Source organism: Mixophyes fleayi, chromosome 3 (genome assembly GCF_038048845.1).
Source record: "Mixophyes fleayi isolate aMixFle1 chromosome 3, aMixFle1.hap1, whole genome shotgun sequence".
Lineage (NCBI taxonomy): Eukaryota > Metazoa > Chordata > Amphibia > Anura > Limnodynastidae > Mixophyes > Mixophyes fleayi.
Genome location: NC_134404.1, coordinates 310,714,650 through 310,730,666, shown reverse-complemented (window position 1 = coordinate 310,730,666; position 16,017 = coordinate 310,714,650). Strand labels below are relative to the sequence as shown.

The 16,017-nt window shown below is 38.3% G+C and overlaps 1 protein-coding gene across 2 annotated transcripts in view; it reads right to left on the bottom strand.

The window, feature by feature from the left end:
* The window catches only part of PAK5 (p21 (RAC1) activated kinase 5), a 102,741-nt gene that overhangs the window by 30,420 nt on the left and 56,304 nt on the right, over nucleotides 1–16,017 (bottom strand). For both annotated transcript variants that reach the window (XM_075203983.1, XM_075203984.1), the window contains one exon: nucleotides 1,764–2,549. In XM_075203983.1, coding sequence (XP_075060084.1) covers nucleotides 1,764–2,549 — 786 coding nt within the window. The remainder of the gene's footprint in view (nucleotides 1–1,763; nucleotides 2,550–16,017) is intronic.

Sequence of the window (16,017 nt, the reverse complement as noted above, 5' to 3'; positions counted from 1 at the left end):
AAACAATTTCAATAAGTTAGGATTGAATGTACAGAAAGCCAAACTAAGTACTGTAACCTGTATAAGCGTCTTGCAGACTAGCGGACCGGGATAAGGACTACACAAAAGAGGTAGATGCCTTGGACGCAACAAGGTTGGGAGCACTTTGATGTCTGGGATTTGCTACCATCAGTATGGATGATTCTCTGCTTTTTCCATTGCTAAAATCAATTAAGTTCTTCAGAACACACAGAAGGATAACACTGATGCCCCATAGCATTTACCACATGCTGTTGGGCATATAAATGCAAGGATGTCTAGAGGGATAGGTGTGTCCAACTTCTTTACCTTAATTGCCCAAACACCGTTGTCCAATCACTGCAGCCATATTTCTGCAAATACCTGACTCCTTGAAGGACAGTAGAAGCCCTTGGCTTAAGGAACTCCAAGCTTTACCAAAAAGCAGTTTGTGTTACACAGATATATCTAGTACTGCTCCCAGTAACATTGTATACCAAATGATAATGTGCTACAAACAACTGTGATAATGAATATAAACGTATAATGATTATAGTATTTATAGATTGCTTAACATATAGCTCACTATCATGATGAATCTAACACATATCTATTCTGCAAGGACAAAGATACATATAATTATCACACAAATGTTGATATAGAACATTTGTGAAACACTATTTATATCTTATTTTTCTTCTCTTTTGTTGATGCCAACCAAAAAAAAAGAAAAACCAATAATTAACGCTGGCAAACACTGAGATGTTAGAAATGTCTATTCGGTGGCATATGTAAAACTATATTTTAATCAGAACTGCCCACATCCAGTACTGAAAAACCTGTAAAAAAATAAAAAAAAATAATACAAGCCTAATGACCAGCTTTGTTCAGCTAACCAGCTCCACAGACTGATAAACATATCGAAATACATAAAGATATATAAACATCTACCCAATCATTTTACTCACAAAAAGGCTTGAGATAATATTCTGATGAGCCTACAGCTGTCCCATATTATAAATCATGATAATGAACATTAGCGCCAAGCTGTAGATTCTGAAGGATAAACAGGCCGTATCATCAAAATATTTTTAAATATTGTGTACAAATACAAATATAACTCAACTTTGTGTTTTATGTGATTAGTATAGATTGCATTATTTTATTCTATATATTGTTTTGCTTTCTTCGTGTTTTGTGCAACATCTTCATGTGGCCTCAAGATGTCAGTGTTACAACTGCTGTTTATAGAAAGTACAGTATTTGGCTACATATATTAGTTATTTATATAGATTGATATATTAGATAGAACAATATGTAAGCTCTATGTCCTTCATACCCTCTGTTTTCATGTCTGCTTTTTTTGTCTACCTTGTATGTTCCTGTTTTATGCAAGTCCTCTTTTCCCTACTGTATGGCACTGCGGAGCACTGTGGCACCTTACAAATCCCTTTAAAATCTTATAATAATAGATAGCCAGATGTGTCTATGCAGCAATCGTAATAGTGACATATGTAGGCTATGAAATGTAAAACAGAGGATTTAGAAATGTTTTGATAGTGGCAATGATTATAGTACCCTTGTTAAAATCAGTTGGAACAGAGCTAGAGAACATGGGTTTTTCTAAAACAGTGATACAAACCTATTAAAACAAATTCACACAAATAAAATACTTAAATTACAAATACTACAGACTACTGACAAGACACTGACTACAACCATAACACAACAAATGACAGTGTGCAATGTAGATATTGTTGTATTACCTTTGGGATGCACGCTGCGGTTTCTGACAAACGCGGGTAGGTGTATGAAGCGAACGAGTGCCCCTGCTGGTTTGTTTTCAGTGCACCGTAGGGTATGACTGGTTCTTGAAGGCCTGATCCTGACTTAGACCGTTGTCTTATGGCTGGTTGAGGACTTGTTTGTGTTACATATGATGACTTTGGCCTCTTATCATAATCGTCCTTGGAAAGCCCGTCTCCCCATTCACTATATTCAAGTCTTTCTTTTGAGCCCTCACTCATCATGACGGTCCCTGTAATAGAAGGTTGGAAATAGTCCCTGTAGTCCTGAAGGGATGCAGCAGTGACTCTGTGCAAGTCCCATGGTAGTCCACACTGATCAACAGATTTACTTTTTGCTTCCAGATGTGGATGGTATTCTGATGGATAACTTAACATATCAGCCTTCACGTTTTTAACTTCAGGAAAGTATGCTTCGTAAGATCTCATTTTGACTGGATGCCCATTGTGTCTGGATGGCTTGCTCGCCCTATAGTAGCCTTCTGCCTCCTCCGCACTCAAGCTCCGCTCCTTGTATCGTTCGGAGATACTACTTCTTGGGATCTCAGGTTCACAGCTGTAATGGGAGAAGGTGAAGAAGCCGTTTTCCTCTGGGTAACTCTTAGAATGGTTGGAATGTCCCTGACGTGGGGTAGGTGGACTTTCTTTTCGAAGGGAATTTGAGCGTGTTACAGAGATATTGTCAAAGTCTTCCAGCAAGCCATTTATGGAAGAGTCTTGTGGGGGTTTACTGCCTCTAACAATAGTCTAAGGAATGAAAGAAAATAAAAATATGGTTAAAAAAGTTGATTTATATGTTAATAATAATAAAAAAACAATAACCAGAAAACAATTTACACTACTTTGTGATCTTTCAAGTTTTCACTTATTGTAAGTTAATTTAGTGCTAAGTAGCATAGGAGACACAACTCTGGTATTTCCCACATTCTCTTACAAAACATTTGAATTATTAATTCAGTTACTTTGCATACATTCAACATATATAGAGGTTTTTTTTTGTTTTTTTCTGGAAAAATCATAAATGTATTTATTAATTCAGGTCCACTGTTGCCAAATGGTCTCTAATATTTTAGGATACACTTTGAAGAGGTGTTCCTATAGCTTACTGTCCATTAAAATCTGTCTATTTTTTAATAGCATACACATGCAAAATAATTACCATTATCATAACCAATAAACATCTTCTGATGGTAATTTTTGTTTCTATCAAGGTCAATCTAGAGTGTGATATTATTAGACAAGCCATCTCAGCAGCAAAGTGTCCTTGAAAACTATTTTAAAATGTCTGTAACTATATAAGGGTAGAAGACAACAATCTGATATGATCTGTAATATGATACAATACAAGCTGATACGTGCATATTCTCCTTCCTAGAAGGGCATTCAATCAGTATCCACTACCTGCTGTGCAGTGTGTAGTATATATGTAAGGGGCAGCTATAGGACAGTATGGAGGTAAAGCATAGGGGAATCTGCCTCATCTCACTGTTTAAAACTAGCACAAGTTAACCAAAATAGCCAAGCGGCAAAAGGTAATTTCATGACAGCATTCACAGCAAATCAGACTGGTTTAAAAGCTGGAACACTTCCTATAGTTTTAGGCTGTCAATTAAAGTTTCTAAGGAGTCTATTTATGAAGATGCTGTGATTTAGATGTTGAAGATAAAAAATCTTCGGCCACACTATTTATCAGTAAAAGGTCACGGGGGCAGGGATACTGATAAGGCAAAACTGGGGTCAATCTGCACATGAGTGAGCCTGCTTCCCTTTGAGAAGTAGTCCTCTTAGTGAGCACAGTGAGCCTGCTCCTGTCAGCCAGGGACAAGCTGGGCTGGGGGGGCATATGCTCCCCATGCCGGTCCCATAGTGGGCTATATTGGGCTGGGTCATGGGGCCACCTGCATTTCTTTTTCCTTTAAAATGTTCTTAATAGGCTGCTGAATCGAGTCTTGCCCATTGGGCTTAAATTTGCCAGCCCTCCCCTGCTGTCAGTACTTGGGATGTACACACTTGTCTTAATATTTGCCCATCAGTAACTTGTGTGTCAGTCAGTGGAGTATTTAAAAAGCAAAACAACCAAGTTCAGTCAACGTATAATGATGGACTTTATGACAATGAATACTGTCCTACTACATAAAGCAGAGATGGGCAACGTCACCTGTAGCCCCCACCTCCTTTATGATTCATTATCGTTCTCTATGCTTTATGCCCCAATGCCCAAAACTCTTATTACATAAGTGAGTGGAGAGATTGAGGGTGTTTTATGGAAATTGGGAAGGCTGAGAGATGCTTGAGGGGTAAGTAGGCTTTTAAAGGGCATAGGGGTAGTTTTGTCAGACTGGGCTTTGTTCTGGCGTGAGCAGGGAGAGCGGCCCGGGCAGCCTATTCTAGGGTATGTTGGGCCTGATTCATTAAGGAAAGGAAAGCAAAAAAATTTAGTAACTTTGAACCTTGGCAAAACCATGTTGTTTTGGAGGGGGGTGGAGGGGGATGTAAGTTTAAAATGTGAGGACAGATTTATAATTGGGGAAGAGCATGTCCTAGAACAACTTTAAATTTCAGTGTAAAAATAAAGCATTCAAATATTTGTGTAATAAACTAATGTTCACCCTTGATTGTAACATGGTTTTGTACAGGAGAAAACTCATTCTTTTGTCTTTCTTTCCTCAATGAATCAGGCCCGTTGTGTCCCTTTCTTTGATTAAATCTATTATTTTAACTTATTACTCAGTGCTGCTATGCAATTTATAGCACCTTTTCTTATTCTGTATGATATACAAACAAAAAGTTCTTGAAGATGAGAATTAAAACACAATACAAGTGTATAAATTGTAGTAATTATATTATAAAGCTGATATAACCACACTGTGTTGTACATATAAGCTACTTTCAATTAGCCACGAAGTGTCTCCAGAACATCCGTGAGACATTCCGGGAGGAGATTTCCACGAAATCTCTGCTCATTTTTGAAAAAATGAGCAAAGATTTCTACCGTAATTGCCGGCATTTGAATTCCCCCCTAAGGGGGGTATTCAATTGTTAGCGTGAAATTCCGCGAGTAAACTACCGTATTAACGCTTTTCGTGCGCAATATTACCGAATAAACGGTAATATTTTTGGAGCGCTCGTTTTTCAGCATTAACGCTGACAATTGAATACTTACATTAGTGTCTAATACACATAAAATAGCAATTTACAAGCCCTGAAATACTACCAGTACATTTTTCAAACAACTAATAAGCCTACAGTATGTTTATTATAGCAACACGTTATCTGTAATATAATTTATTTCACAACATAGATAAAAGTGCATACTGTCAGAAACACTAAGTTAAAAAAAAAAAATAAGCCCAATTTAAGTGCTAATCTGTAAATCATCAAAATTATCATAATAAGAAAGAGGTTTCGACAATAATATAAGTTTAAATATGGCTTCTAACAATTTGCGCATTTTAACTGTAAGAAATTAAATAGAGCGCAATCTATTTGAATTAAGAGGAATAACCCTGTTTGTTGCTTATTCTATTTCTCCTGCTTCCTGTGCACATCCCAGGGTGGTTCCCTGCAGCCCTGACAGGAGCTATATTTCATGGTGTGCCTGTGCTGGTCTGTCCTCTAGTGATAAGCTATAATGGATCTAGCTGTGAAAACAGCTGTCTGCTTCCCACAGAAGATGAAAAACTGCATCACTTTCCACACACTGAATTAACTTTGACAATAATGAAGTAGGTAATTAACAGTTTGCCCTTATAAGCCCTTACATGTAATGTTTCTCAAATCCCAACTACACGCACTTTACAGGGTAAATAAAAACATCTGTTATCTTTTGTTGTTTTATCACTTACATTTGGTAACATGCAAATGTCTTCTTTCTGGATTCTCTTCATGTTAAGCAAATATAAAAACTTGTCTCTGGCTACCTAAGATAATATTATAGGAGTGTGCAAGGACTGGAAAGGTTATATATTATAGTATTTGATCCTAAGATGCTTAAGGCTCCATTTATTAAACAGGGAAAAGCCCTATTACTGACGAAAAGGGGTATTTTCACCAGAGATAGGGCTTGAAAACAGTGGATTAGCCTGTTGGACCCCACTTCTCGTCCATATTGCAGTGATTATAGTGTGCTAACCATGTATGTATTCTATGTCTATTGTATATTCTTAAATAATGTCAGGTAGATTTATAACTACATTGTCCTTATTATTAGGGTTTCATATATACATTCGGGGCCTGATTCATCAAGGAACGCAAAGTGCGTTTTTTTTTAAATCGGAAGGAAATTGCATACACGTACGCCCATATTAAAGTACAGGACAATCTCAAGCACACTCTGACTATACAGCACCTGCCAAATCCAAATGCAGACAGACAAAACACACTGCAATATACACACAATGTATATGTACAATAGAAAGTCCCATCAGAATGCACAAAAAAAAAAGATTAAATACAGTGAAACCAGGTAATAATATCATCATTCATAAAAATGAGGCACATGTAAGGGGAATGAGTGGAGGTCTGATGGCATGTGGGGGTCTGATGGGCATGTAAGGGAGATCTAGGGGTCATATTGTTGCTCTTCGTGTTATGGCTCCACGCTACACCTGGGGGGGGGGGGTGGGTCAAGGAGAGGGGGGCTGTCATTTTCAATTGTACTAGGCCCCACTATTTCTGATGTCAGATGTAATTAGCACCATAAAATAACTGAATATCTAATATTTACCAGTCCCAGAGATGTTCTGTGTATATTATTTAGTAACATAATTTTGCAGTGGTGACAGTTTTTTATGCCTAACTCCATTTTAGAAGCTAGATAAATCAGTGTTTCCCAACTCACATGCCATAACTAATATCTGATATTTATGTATAAGCACACAACATCCTATCCAACAGGGTGACTGTAACGTGGCCAAATCTATATACTAGTGTCAAGTCACATTATTAATCATTATTTTGAGCTAATCAATATGAATAATGGCTTTCATAAGCAACTTTCTCATTTTGCTCAGTGAACAAAATGAATATTACATATGAAAGAGATAAACAAAAATACTAGTCGTACACGCAGTGTGTAATTTACCACTCTTTGCAGCAGTTTTAAAATTTTGTGTTACCATAACAACACTAGAAACATGTAATTACAATCATGCTTATCTACAATGCATTAGACATTATTAAAAATAGAACATTAGGTGAATATGCTGCAGAGGGAAGAAAGTTAGATGCATTCTAATTGTCATTGTCATCTACAGTACTTTTGTTATATAGAGGTGAACGGATCAAGCAAGCACTTTTTCATCTCCAAACAATCAGTTATTTAGTGTATAATGCACTTATGCTGCTGGCCACGACAGGCTATTCAAGTCTTAGCCAATGTTAGAAACAAGACACCCCAGGATAGAAAACAGACTTCAGCCAACAGTCAAACTGATTGAGATGAGACACCGCTGTTTAACAAAAAACCCACAAAAAACAATCTTCCTGGCAGGCAAGTCTAAGACAATACCAGGAGAGTTATCAGCCTCATTCATACCATCAACTTCCAGAAGAACCCAACACTAGTGCTTCCTCTCAACACACTGAAGCATTTGATAGAATAATCTGGTCCTTCATGTTGGACACTCTACGTCATTTTGGGCTTTGAGGACACTTTTTGCAGGGGATGGAAGCTCTATATTCAACTCTTATGTCCAGAGCCTCTCAAAAACCCTCATAGATCCATTAAACTGGACCTGTTCAGGAGACAGAAGCTGTTTATTTCATGGTTAGGTAGAATTGTAGCTCTCAAAATGATGGTACTGCCTAGACTACTATACTTTTTCCAGACCTTGTTGATCCAAGTGTGGAAGCCCATTACGAGCAAGCTACATGGTGTGTCCAATTGTTTGGAAGAATAAGGCCCCTGAGAACTAGTTTCATCAACCTCAGACATGCCAAAGGGGCTTCCCAGACATTCGCCTTTACTACCGGGCGTCCCACTTAAGCCAGACAGTCGTCTGGTTTGCGTCCAAATATGTCCCTAGGTGGATAGCTCTGGAAGCCACTTCCTGGAGGGTCTCCTCCTTGGCACTGCTACACTCTGTGGTTCGTCTCTCCTGCCAAATATGCGACTACTGTAAATCCCACTTCTTTCCCCGCTTCTCTTACCCCATTCAAATAACTTTGAGTTTCCTTCAGGCCAATCCACTTCACGCTTTTCACACCGGTCCTCTAAAGGCATCAGAATAGTAATTGATATTTTGTAAACTTATATTTGTACCCTATTGGAGACGCTGCAACAAAGACTTGAGCTCCGGATGGTGAGACTCTTTGTACATCTGCAAATAAGACATTATATCTGTACTCTTACTAAAACGCACTTCGCTAAAACCCCTTACGCAACTTGAGTCTCTTTGCTACCACAGTCCCTTATAAAAAGGCATGGTTTCCTCCCTAGACAACTTATTGTTAATCTCCAACCAGACCTCTACCCCAAACACAAAACTGACTGGGAAAAAACAGTTAGGGAAAGAATGTAAGAATATTTCATTTTGACTCATATTAAAGAAAACTCTTGTAAAATTTACTATAAGTGTTATCTTCATTGAAAGAATTTGCCCCCCCACCACCACCATCTTCTCAAACCAGGAGCATAATACAATATGGCACCCCGCGACAATGGTGAAAATCTCTGCTTATTTGAATAATAAAACCCATAATTTCACCAAGATCTGGATCCTATGGTACTACTGCAACAAATCAGCACCCCAGAACTCTCTCACTAGTGGAACTTTTAGACCTTTTTTTGGTAATCCTGACATGTTTCTTTAAGTACCTGGTGACACTTGACAGATTATTTTAATGCTCTGTTCTTCAGAGTTCTTCAAAGAAAAATAAAGTAATTCTGCCAATATGCAGAGCCTTACACATCTCGAGATGCATCCACCTCTGCATCAGCAGCATATACACCTGGTTTATGACCAGTCATCATCAGCATGTGTTTGCACCTTCCCTACAGCATGTACGAAAGATCCGTCTCCTAACAGGTGTATATACGTGTTTCTGCAGTTATGAATGAGCTTAATTTGCATAAACACGTCTTTATTGTACTCACTAACGTTAGAATGCCCCTCCCTCCACTGTCTTGCCCATCCCTTTATTGTCTCGCCTTTCCAGACGCAGGTGGGAGTAAGCGCCAGACTGTGTACCCACTTTCTGGGCATGTGCAGAGCAATTTCACTTTCATACTACACAAACCAATGTATGTCCCACTCTGCATAAGCCCTGAAATCTTGTTTCTTCCTTAGATAATAGATGGCTGAAACAGAGATTCTTATATTGAGTTCCCCTATCCAAACTCCTTTACCAGGAAGTCTATTGGTGGTCCTTCCATCCTTGTGGGTCCTGGGCAAAAAGTTGTTTTGCACATTTAATACACTAGTCCTGAATAGAAGAAGAAGGGCTGATCCATCTTCGAATGCAATGTGAACGCAACTTACATAAAAACAAACAAAAAACAATCAGACCTAACTTGCATTCATGTATGCCCGTATTCAAGTACAAGCCGCTCTCATGAAACTTTTCCATTTGAATATAAGTAAGTATGTATAAGTACAGACTAGATATAAGTACGCTCTGGTAATATCTTTCTTGCCATATGCAGACAGAACACACTGCAGGATACCCACAATGCATATGTAAAATATCATGTCCCATCAGAACACATGCAAAAATGATATAAATATTATATATATATTAATGCTATAAGTAACAAAAAATACATGTAAAATATTTTTTTTACATGATAAACATAAATCAGGATGTTCTTAATGACTTCTGTACATAAAATGCATTTTATAGCTTCTCTTACAAACACATATTCAAGCATGTATACGTGTCAGTCATCACCATCAGTCGGCACTTACACCTGTCCTGTAGTTGGTGCAAGTGATACGGCTAAAAAACACGTACCTAAGAGATGCCCAGAGCTTGAATCGGACAAATGTGCACTCAACCTTGGCACACCCTTACTGTGCATTGTCTATGTGCATCTACCTCTTCTCGCCCACGTTCCACCCAGCCAGTCATTGGCAGTCAGAAGTGTCAATTGTGTTTGTACAAGAATTGCATGTAATTGTGTTCACTAACGTAATGTCTGTGCAGAGCAATTTCACACACGATACGGCATGCGACAGAAGATTATTCAGACCCAGAATGTGAAAAGCAACTTAGCAAACACCCACCTTTCTACGAATCAATTTGCAAAGTTTGACTTGAAAACAATGTACAGATTTGTACAAAAGTCATCTTCTAAAATGGTTTTATATTTACAGGCATTGTTTAAATGTCATTTTGGAACAAGAAATTCAATTGTTCGCTTTTTTTTTTTTTTTTAAATAACAACAAATTTACATTATAAAATATTTTTTCCCTTAAATTTATTTTGAAAATTTCCCCCAAAATGTAACTATTGGCTCAATAATGCCACTCACGCTGAAATACGGAGGTTGGCTTAACTCTTGCCCGGAGTTTACTAATGTGTAATATGTACACTAAATGCATTCTAATCATGGTTTTATGTACCAAACCCCATTTGTAAAGAATCATTGACTTATATACTGCTCTATTTTTTTTCTAGCATGAGACACTATATAGCTTTAGTTTTCTTAGTCTAAAGCACGAACACTTTAATGTTGAAAATTATTCATACAATCCCACACACTGAGTAACACACCAGTATGTGCTGTCAGATATCTCTATTAATAATGTATTTTATCTGTGTGTGGCACAGATCCTGGATCTCACCTAAGGCAAAGATGAAATCTCTACAGTCAGTTAATGGTCATATCCAGTAATTCTGCTCTAATCCTGCTTCCTTGTAATGCTGTGATTCGCCTTAGTGGGAGGACACAGATAACAAAACAGCGGTGATTCATTCGCTCTAATTTTCAGATCAGAAAGCCTGTGTGGTAAGCCACAAATATTCATCTAAACTAACATTACTGTATGAATACACAAATTATAACATGCATTTCAATGTATATAGGAGAGACTGCTCGTACTGTATTGACTAGTGCATTATAACATGGCAGTAGTTAAACTTTTGGCTCCTGATCATACCATCATTCAGTTCTTTTTTTGTCTCTTAATCGCATGTCTTCACTACACTGACTAAACCACTTTCCAAAACAATATTATAATAGATTAAGAACATCGAACTTCACTGAGATTCTGGACCATCAGTGAAGAGAACCAATTCTAACTGGAAGCACTTTGCTTGTATGCATTGAAGATGCAGCTTATGTGGAGGATGAACGGAGGTACGTGTAGGGATCATTGAGAAATGCCTCCTCCATAGATGTGATCTTTGTACAAGCCAATGGCACCTTAAATCTACATCAAATTTGCAATACATTGTACAGTTTTTGTGAACAAACGAGACCAATTAATTTAGTCATTTACGCCATTTCAGTTGGCATGTATGATAGATTTCAACAAATTATGCATGCCAAATATTTACATTTCAAAGTGAGCAAGCATTTATGTTTTTATTATGTCATAAGCATTTATGTTAGAATGTAGAATGCTCATATGTGTTCAGCAATATGGACTCTCAGCGTTTAGGGCACTTTATTTGACGACTTTTGATTAATTACAATTTATAATATATCTAATAGTCTCTATTGGCCACACAATTGAACACGTCTACTGTTAGTGGTTTCTCAAGACAGATTCATTTGTTATATTGTCTTGAAATAAATTCATTTTTGACAAATCAATCTTTCAATCCATTTGTCCTCCTGGCCTTCATCAGTGGACTGAATGATTTGAGGACTGGTTAATTGATGACTTTTCTATATCATGTCAGCTATATCATCTACATATGAACTGTAAGCGCAGGTATAAACAGCTGCGAGACCAGCAACAACTATACATCTTATGAAGATTACAACCTCCTCATGTAACTATTGCATGCATACCACCTACCTCAATATCAGTGATGTAGACTGCAGGAAGCATTTTTGGGACTTTTGTTAGTGCATCGTTAGTATAATATAGACGGGTTTATGAACTGAGCATGTCTGTATACAACTAGCTGCAACAGCATTCATTTATACACAATCATGTCTCCGTTAATTATCTGCATAACATTTGCTGTATTTACCTCTCCTCCCCTGATCTCTCCCCTAATCCCTCTCTTCAGGGTATCATGCAGTCTTTCTGCTATCTCCTACTGGATGTCTACCAGGGCTCAATATGTCCAAATCTGAACTTATTGTCTTCCCCTCTCCAGGGCCCCTCACCTCCCCCTACTCTTCCTATCTGTTGCCAACACTACCCTCTCCCCTGTTCCCAAAGTCCGTTGTCTGGGCGTTATCCTTGCTTCCTCCCTCTCCTTCCTTTCCCATATCCAGTTCCTTTCTCAGTCTTGCCATCTTCATAACGTCTCCAGCACCAGACCTTTTCTCACACTACCAAAACGCTCATCCACTCTTGTGTTCTCTTGCCTCAACTCTCCGGCCTACCTATTACCTGTCTCTGCCCACTTCAATACGTTCTCAGCGACAGCACCCATCTCATTTTCCTTTCTTTTTTCTACATCAGCCTCCCCCCACACTGGCTCTCTGTCCCTTACAGAATCCAGTTCAAACTCATTACTTTCAAAGCCCTCACCCACTCTGCTCCCCACTACATTACAACCTCATTTCCATCCACACTCCCTCCCATCCTCTCTGCTCTGCCAAAGGCCGACACCTCCACTTTCTACCTCTTTTCAGCTCTGCCGTCAAGACTTCTCTCACACTGCTCCTCGCCTCTGGTACTCACTCCCACGTCCAATTAGACCTTTATCTAGTCTCCATAACTTCAAAAGTGCCCTAAACATTCATATCTTTATAAAAGAATACCATCTCTCCTTCTAACTCATCCACCACTGCCTCCCGCACTCCTTCTCATCCTTCAGTGTCACTATGCTAGTCTTAGCTGTTCTCCTCTAGATTGTAAGCTCTCATGAGCAGAGACCTCTTCCCTTGTGTTCGCCTTCATAACCTCCTGCGCTCTCTTGTTAACTACCTCCTGCCTGGTCTCTACATCTCTATCAGAGCGGGGCCATGTTAGCTGTGCCCATGCTCCCGGGGATGGTCTTGCTTCATGCTGATATGTTCCCAGGGGCGCACCTAGACTATATTTTTAGAGGGGGGGGGGGGGGGGAGCGATAAAGCATAGACACACCACATTCACTCTGATTGGCTGGTCCCAGTGTGCCCTCCCTGAATCCCCCACTGTATGTTCCCGAGGATGCTCCCTTCTCTCATATACAACTTGTTCTGTCTGTTCTTTGTGTCATTGTTGGTTCTTCAACCCTACTACCTTACTTGTTGTTGTTGTGAATCATTTGTTGTCTGTACAATTTGTAATCTATTCTTGTCCCATTCCCTTTGTATTGCGCTACAGACCTCTTGTGGTGCCTTTTGAATAAACAATAATAATAATAATTTATATGTACTGCAAAGTGTGTACTGATTGGTACCTGTTCTGGTGAAGGTGTAGTGGAAGTTTCTATGCACGTCTGATGTTATGAAAGACAACAGTGTCTGTTTTTACCTTCAGTGTTTGTCATTTTCAATCAGTGTGCACTAAACACTTAAATAATTATTCGGACATAATTATTTTCAACCAAATACTTCTTTAAAATAGTGAGTGCTCATTAAACCTTGTTCTGCTTCTTTTCTTTGGTAGATAGTGTGATTTGGGTTAAGCACTGCACCAAAAATAATGCAATATTATTATTATAATTATTATTATTTTGACTTTTTATTGAATCCATGCACAATGGGAGGAGAAGGAGCAGGGATAGGAGGGATTACAATGATTCACTTAAGAATTTAGTGGCTCCTTAAGTCCTAATCTACTATAAATCTTGTATCGCTGAGTTACCACAGACCAATCAGTGTATGCACCAGAAGAAAAGAGAAATAACAAAGTGAATCAATAAATAGAAAACAATTAAATTGTATTTAAAAAACAAACAAACAAACAAAAAAACCTTTCAATTCATTCCTGCCTCCCCCATCTAAAACAACATTGTGTTCACGCAGAATAAAGATTCACAACACCCGCAATAGTGTCAGCCTTACCTGGCCTATCATGTTGTACTTAAACCTGTCATGTGACGTTGTGGCATGCAATAGTGGCAAAAATGTAAAAAGGAAAATGTGTATCCTTATTCCTGAACCTTGTAATAGTGTCAGATTTTCAGTGAAGTACACATATATGGCACTGCTACAATAAAGCAGTAGCAGTCATGGCCAAAAGTTTTGAGAATGACACAAGTATTGGTTTTCACAAGCAGTTTGCTGCGTTAGTGTTTTTAGAACTTTTTGTCAGATGTTGCTATGGTATACTGAAGTAACATTACAATCATTTCATAAGTGTCAAAGGCTTTTATTGACAATTACATTAAGTTTATGCAAAGAGTCAATATTTGCAGTGTTGACCCCTCTTTTTGAAGACCTCTGCAATTTGCCCTGGCATGCTGTCAATCAACTTCTGGGCCACATACTGACTGATGGCTGTGTTCTTAGCATTGTGAGTGAGCCCACTCCCTTGGCTGCAAAGCAACTCCACACATGAATGGTCTTCGGATGCTTTACTGTTGGCATGATACAGGAATGATGGTAGCGCTCACCTTTCCTTCTCCGGACAAGCGTTCTGAAAGGGGATTCATCAGAGAAAATCACTTTACCCCAGTCCTCAGCAGTCCAATCCCTGTACCTTTAGCAGAATATCAGTCTGTCCCTGATGTTTTTCCTGGAGAGAAGTGTCTTCTTTGCTGGCCTTCTTGACACCAGGCCATACTGATCCCACAGCTGAATCCACTTTAGGAGGCAGTTCTGGCGCTTGCTGGACATTCTTGAGCACCTTGAAGCCTTCTTCACAACTACTGAACCTCTCTCCTTGAAGTTCTTGATGATCCAATAAATGGTTGATTTAGGTGCAATCTTACTAGTAGCAAAATCCTTGCCTGTGAAGCCTTTCTTGTACAAAGCAATGATGACTGCACGTGTTTGCTTGCAGGTAACCATGGTTAACAGAGGAAGAACAATGATTTTAAGCAACACCCTCCTTTTAAAGCTTCCAGTCTGTAATTCTAACTCAATCAGCATGACAGAGTGATCTTCAGCCTTGTCCTTGTCAACACTCTCACCTGTGTTAACGAGAGAATCCCTGACCTGATGTCAGCTGGTCCTTTAGTGGCAGGGCTGAAATTAAGTGGAAATGTTGTTTTTGGGATAAAGTTCATTGTCATAGCAAAGAGGAACTTTGAAATTAATTACAATTCATCTGATCACTCTTCAGGACATTCTGCAGTATATGCAAATTGCCATGATAAAAACTGAGGCAGCATACTTTGTGAAAAATAATATTTGTGTCATTCTCAAAACTTTTGGCCATGACTGTATATGGGAGATTGCTGTAATTGTTAAAAAAAAAGCTCTGTTCCTTAAACATATAGGGCCTGATTCAAATCAGAATGCAAGTTACGTTTTAAAAACAGAACATGGAACTTGAGCGTAGATCCAAACGTATTCCAATCCAAGCGTTCATTTGAACCTGGGTGTAAGCAAGCAGGTCCTTAACTAGACATTTTAGTGCCCTGGGCGAGACAGGGCACCGGCAGCCCCCATCTAAGTGGGAGTGGCATTTGTTAAGTGGGTGTGGCCAATCTGATGTGGGGGTGTGGCTAGCACTTTACTGAAAGAATTCTGTTGATATACTTGCAAATACATAATATATATATATATATATATATATATATATATCTATATCTATATCTATCTATATATATATATATATATATATATATATATATAATATATATATATATATATATATATATATATATACACACACATATATACAGTGGTGGGATTCAAATAAATTAACAACCGGTTCTCTGCCCTAATGACCATTTAAAGTATGCAAAAATATATACCGAAAGGTATTCTAATATTTCATGCACTTAATACTCAAATAAGAAAAGCAAAAGAGATACACAAAACTAGATTGTTATAAGGAGTTTTAAAATGTTAAAGAAAAAATATTAAAGAATACCTTACCTGACAAAAATCTGTTATTTAATATTATATTCATATTATGGCACAGTAATGCCCCCAGTTCATATTATGCAAGAGTAATGCCCCCAGTTCATATTATGCCATAGTAATGGTTT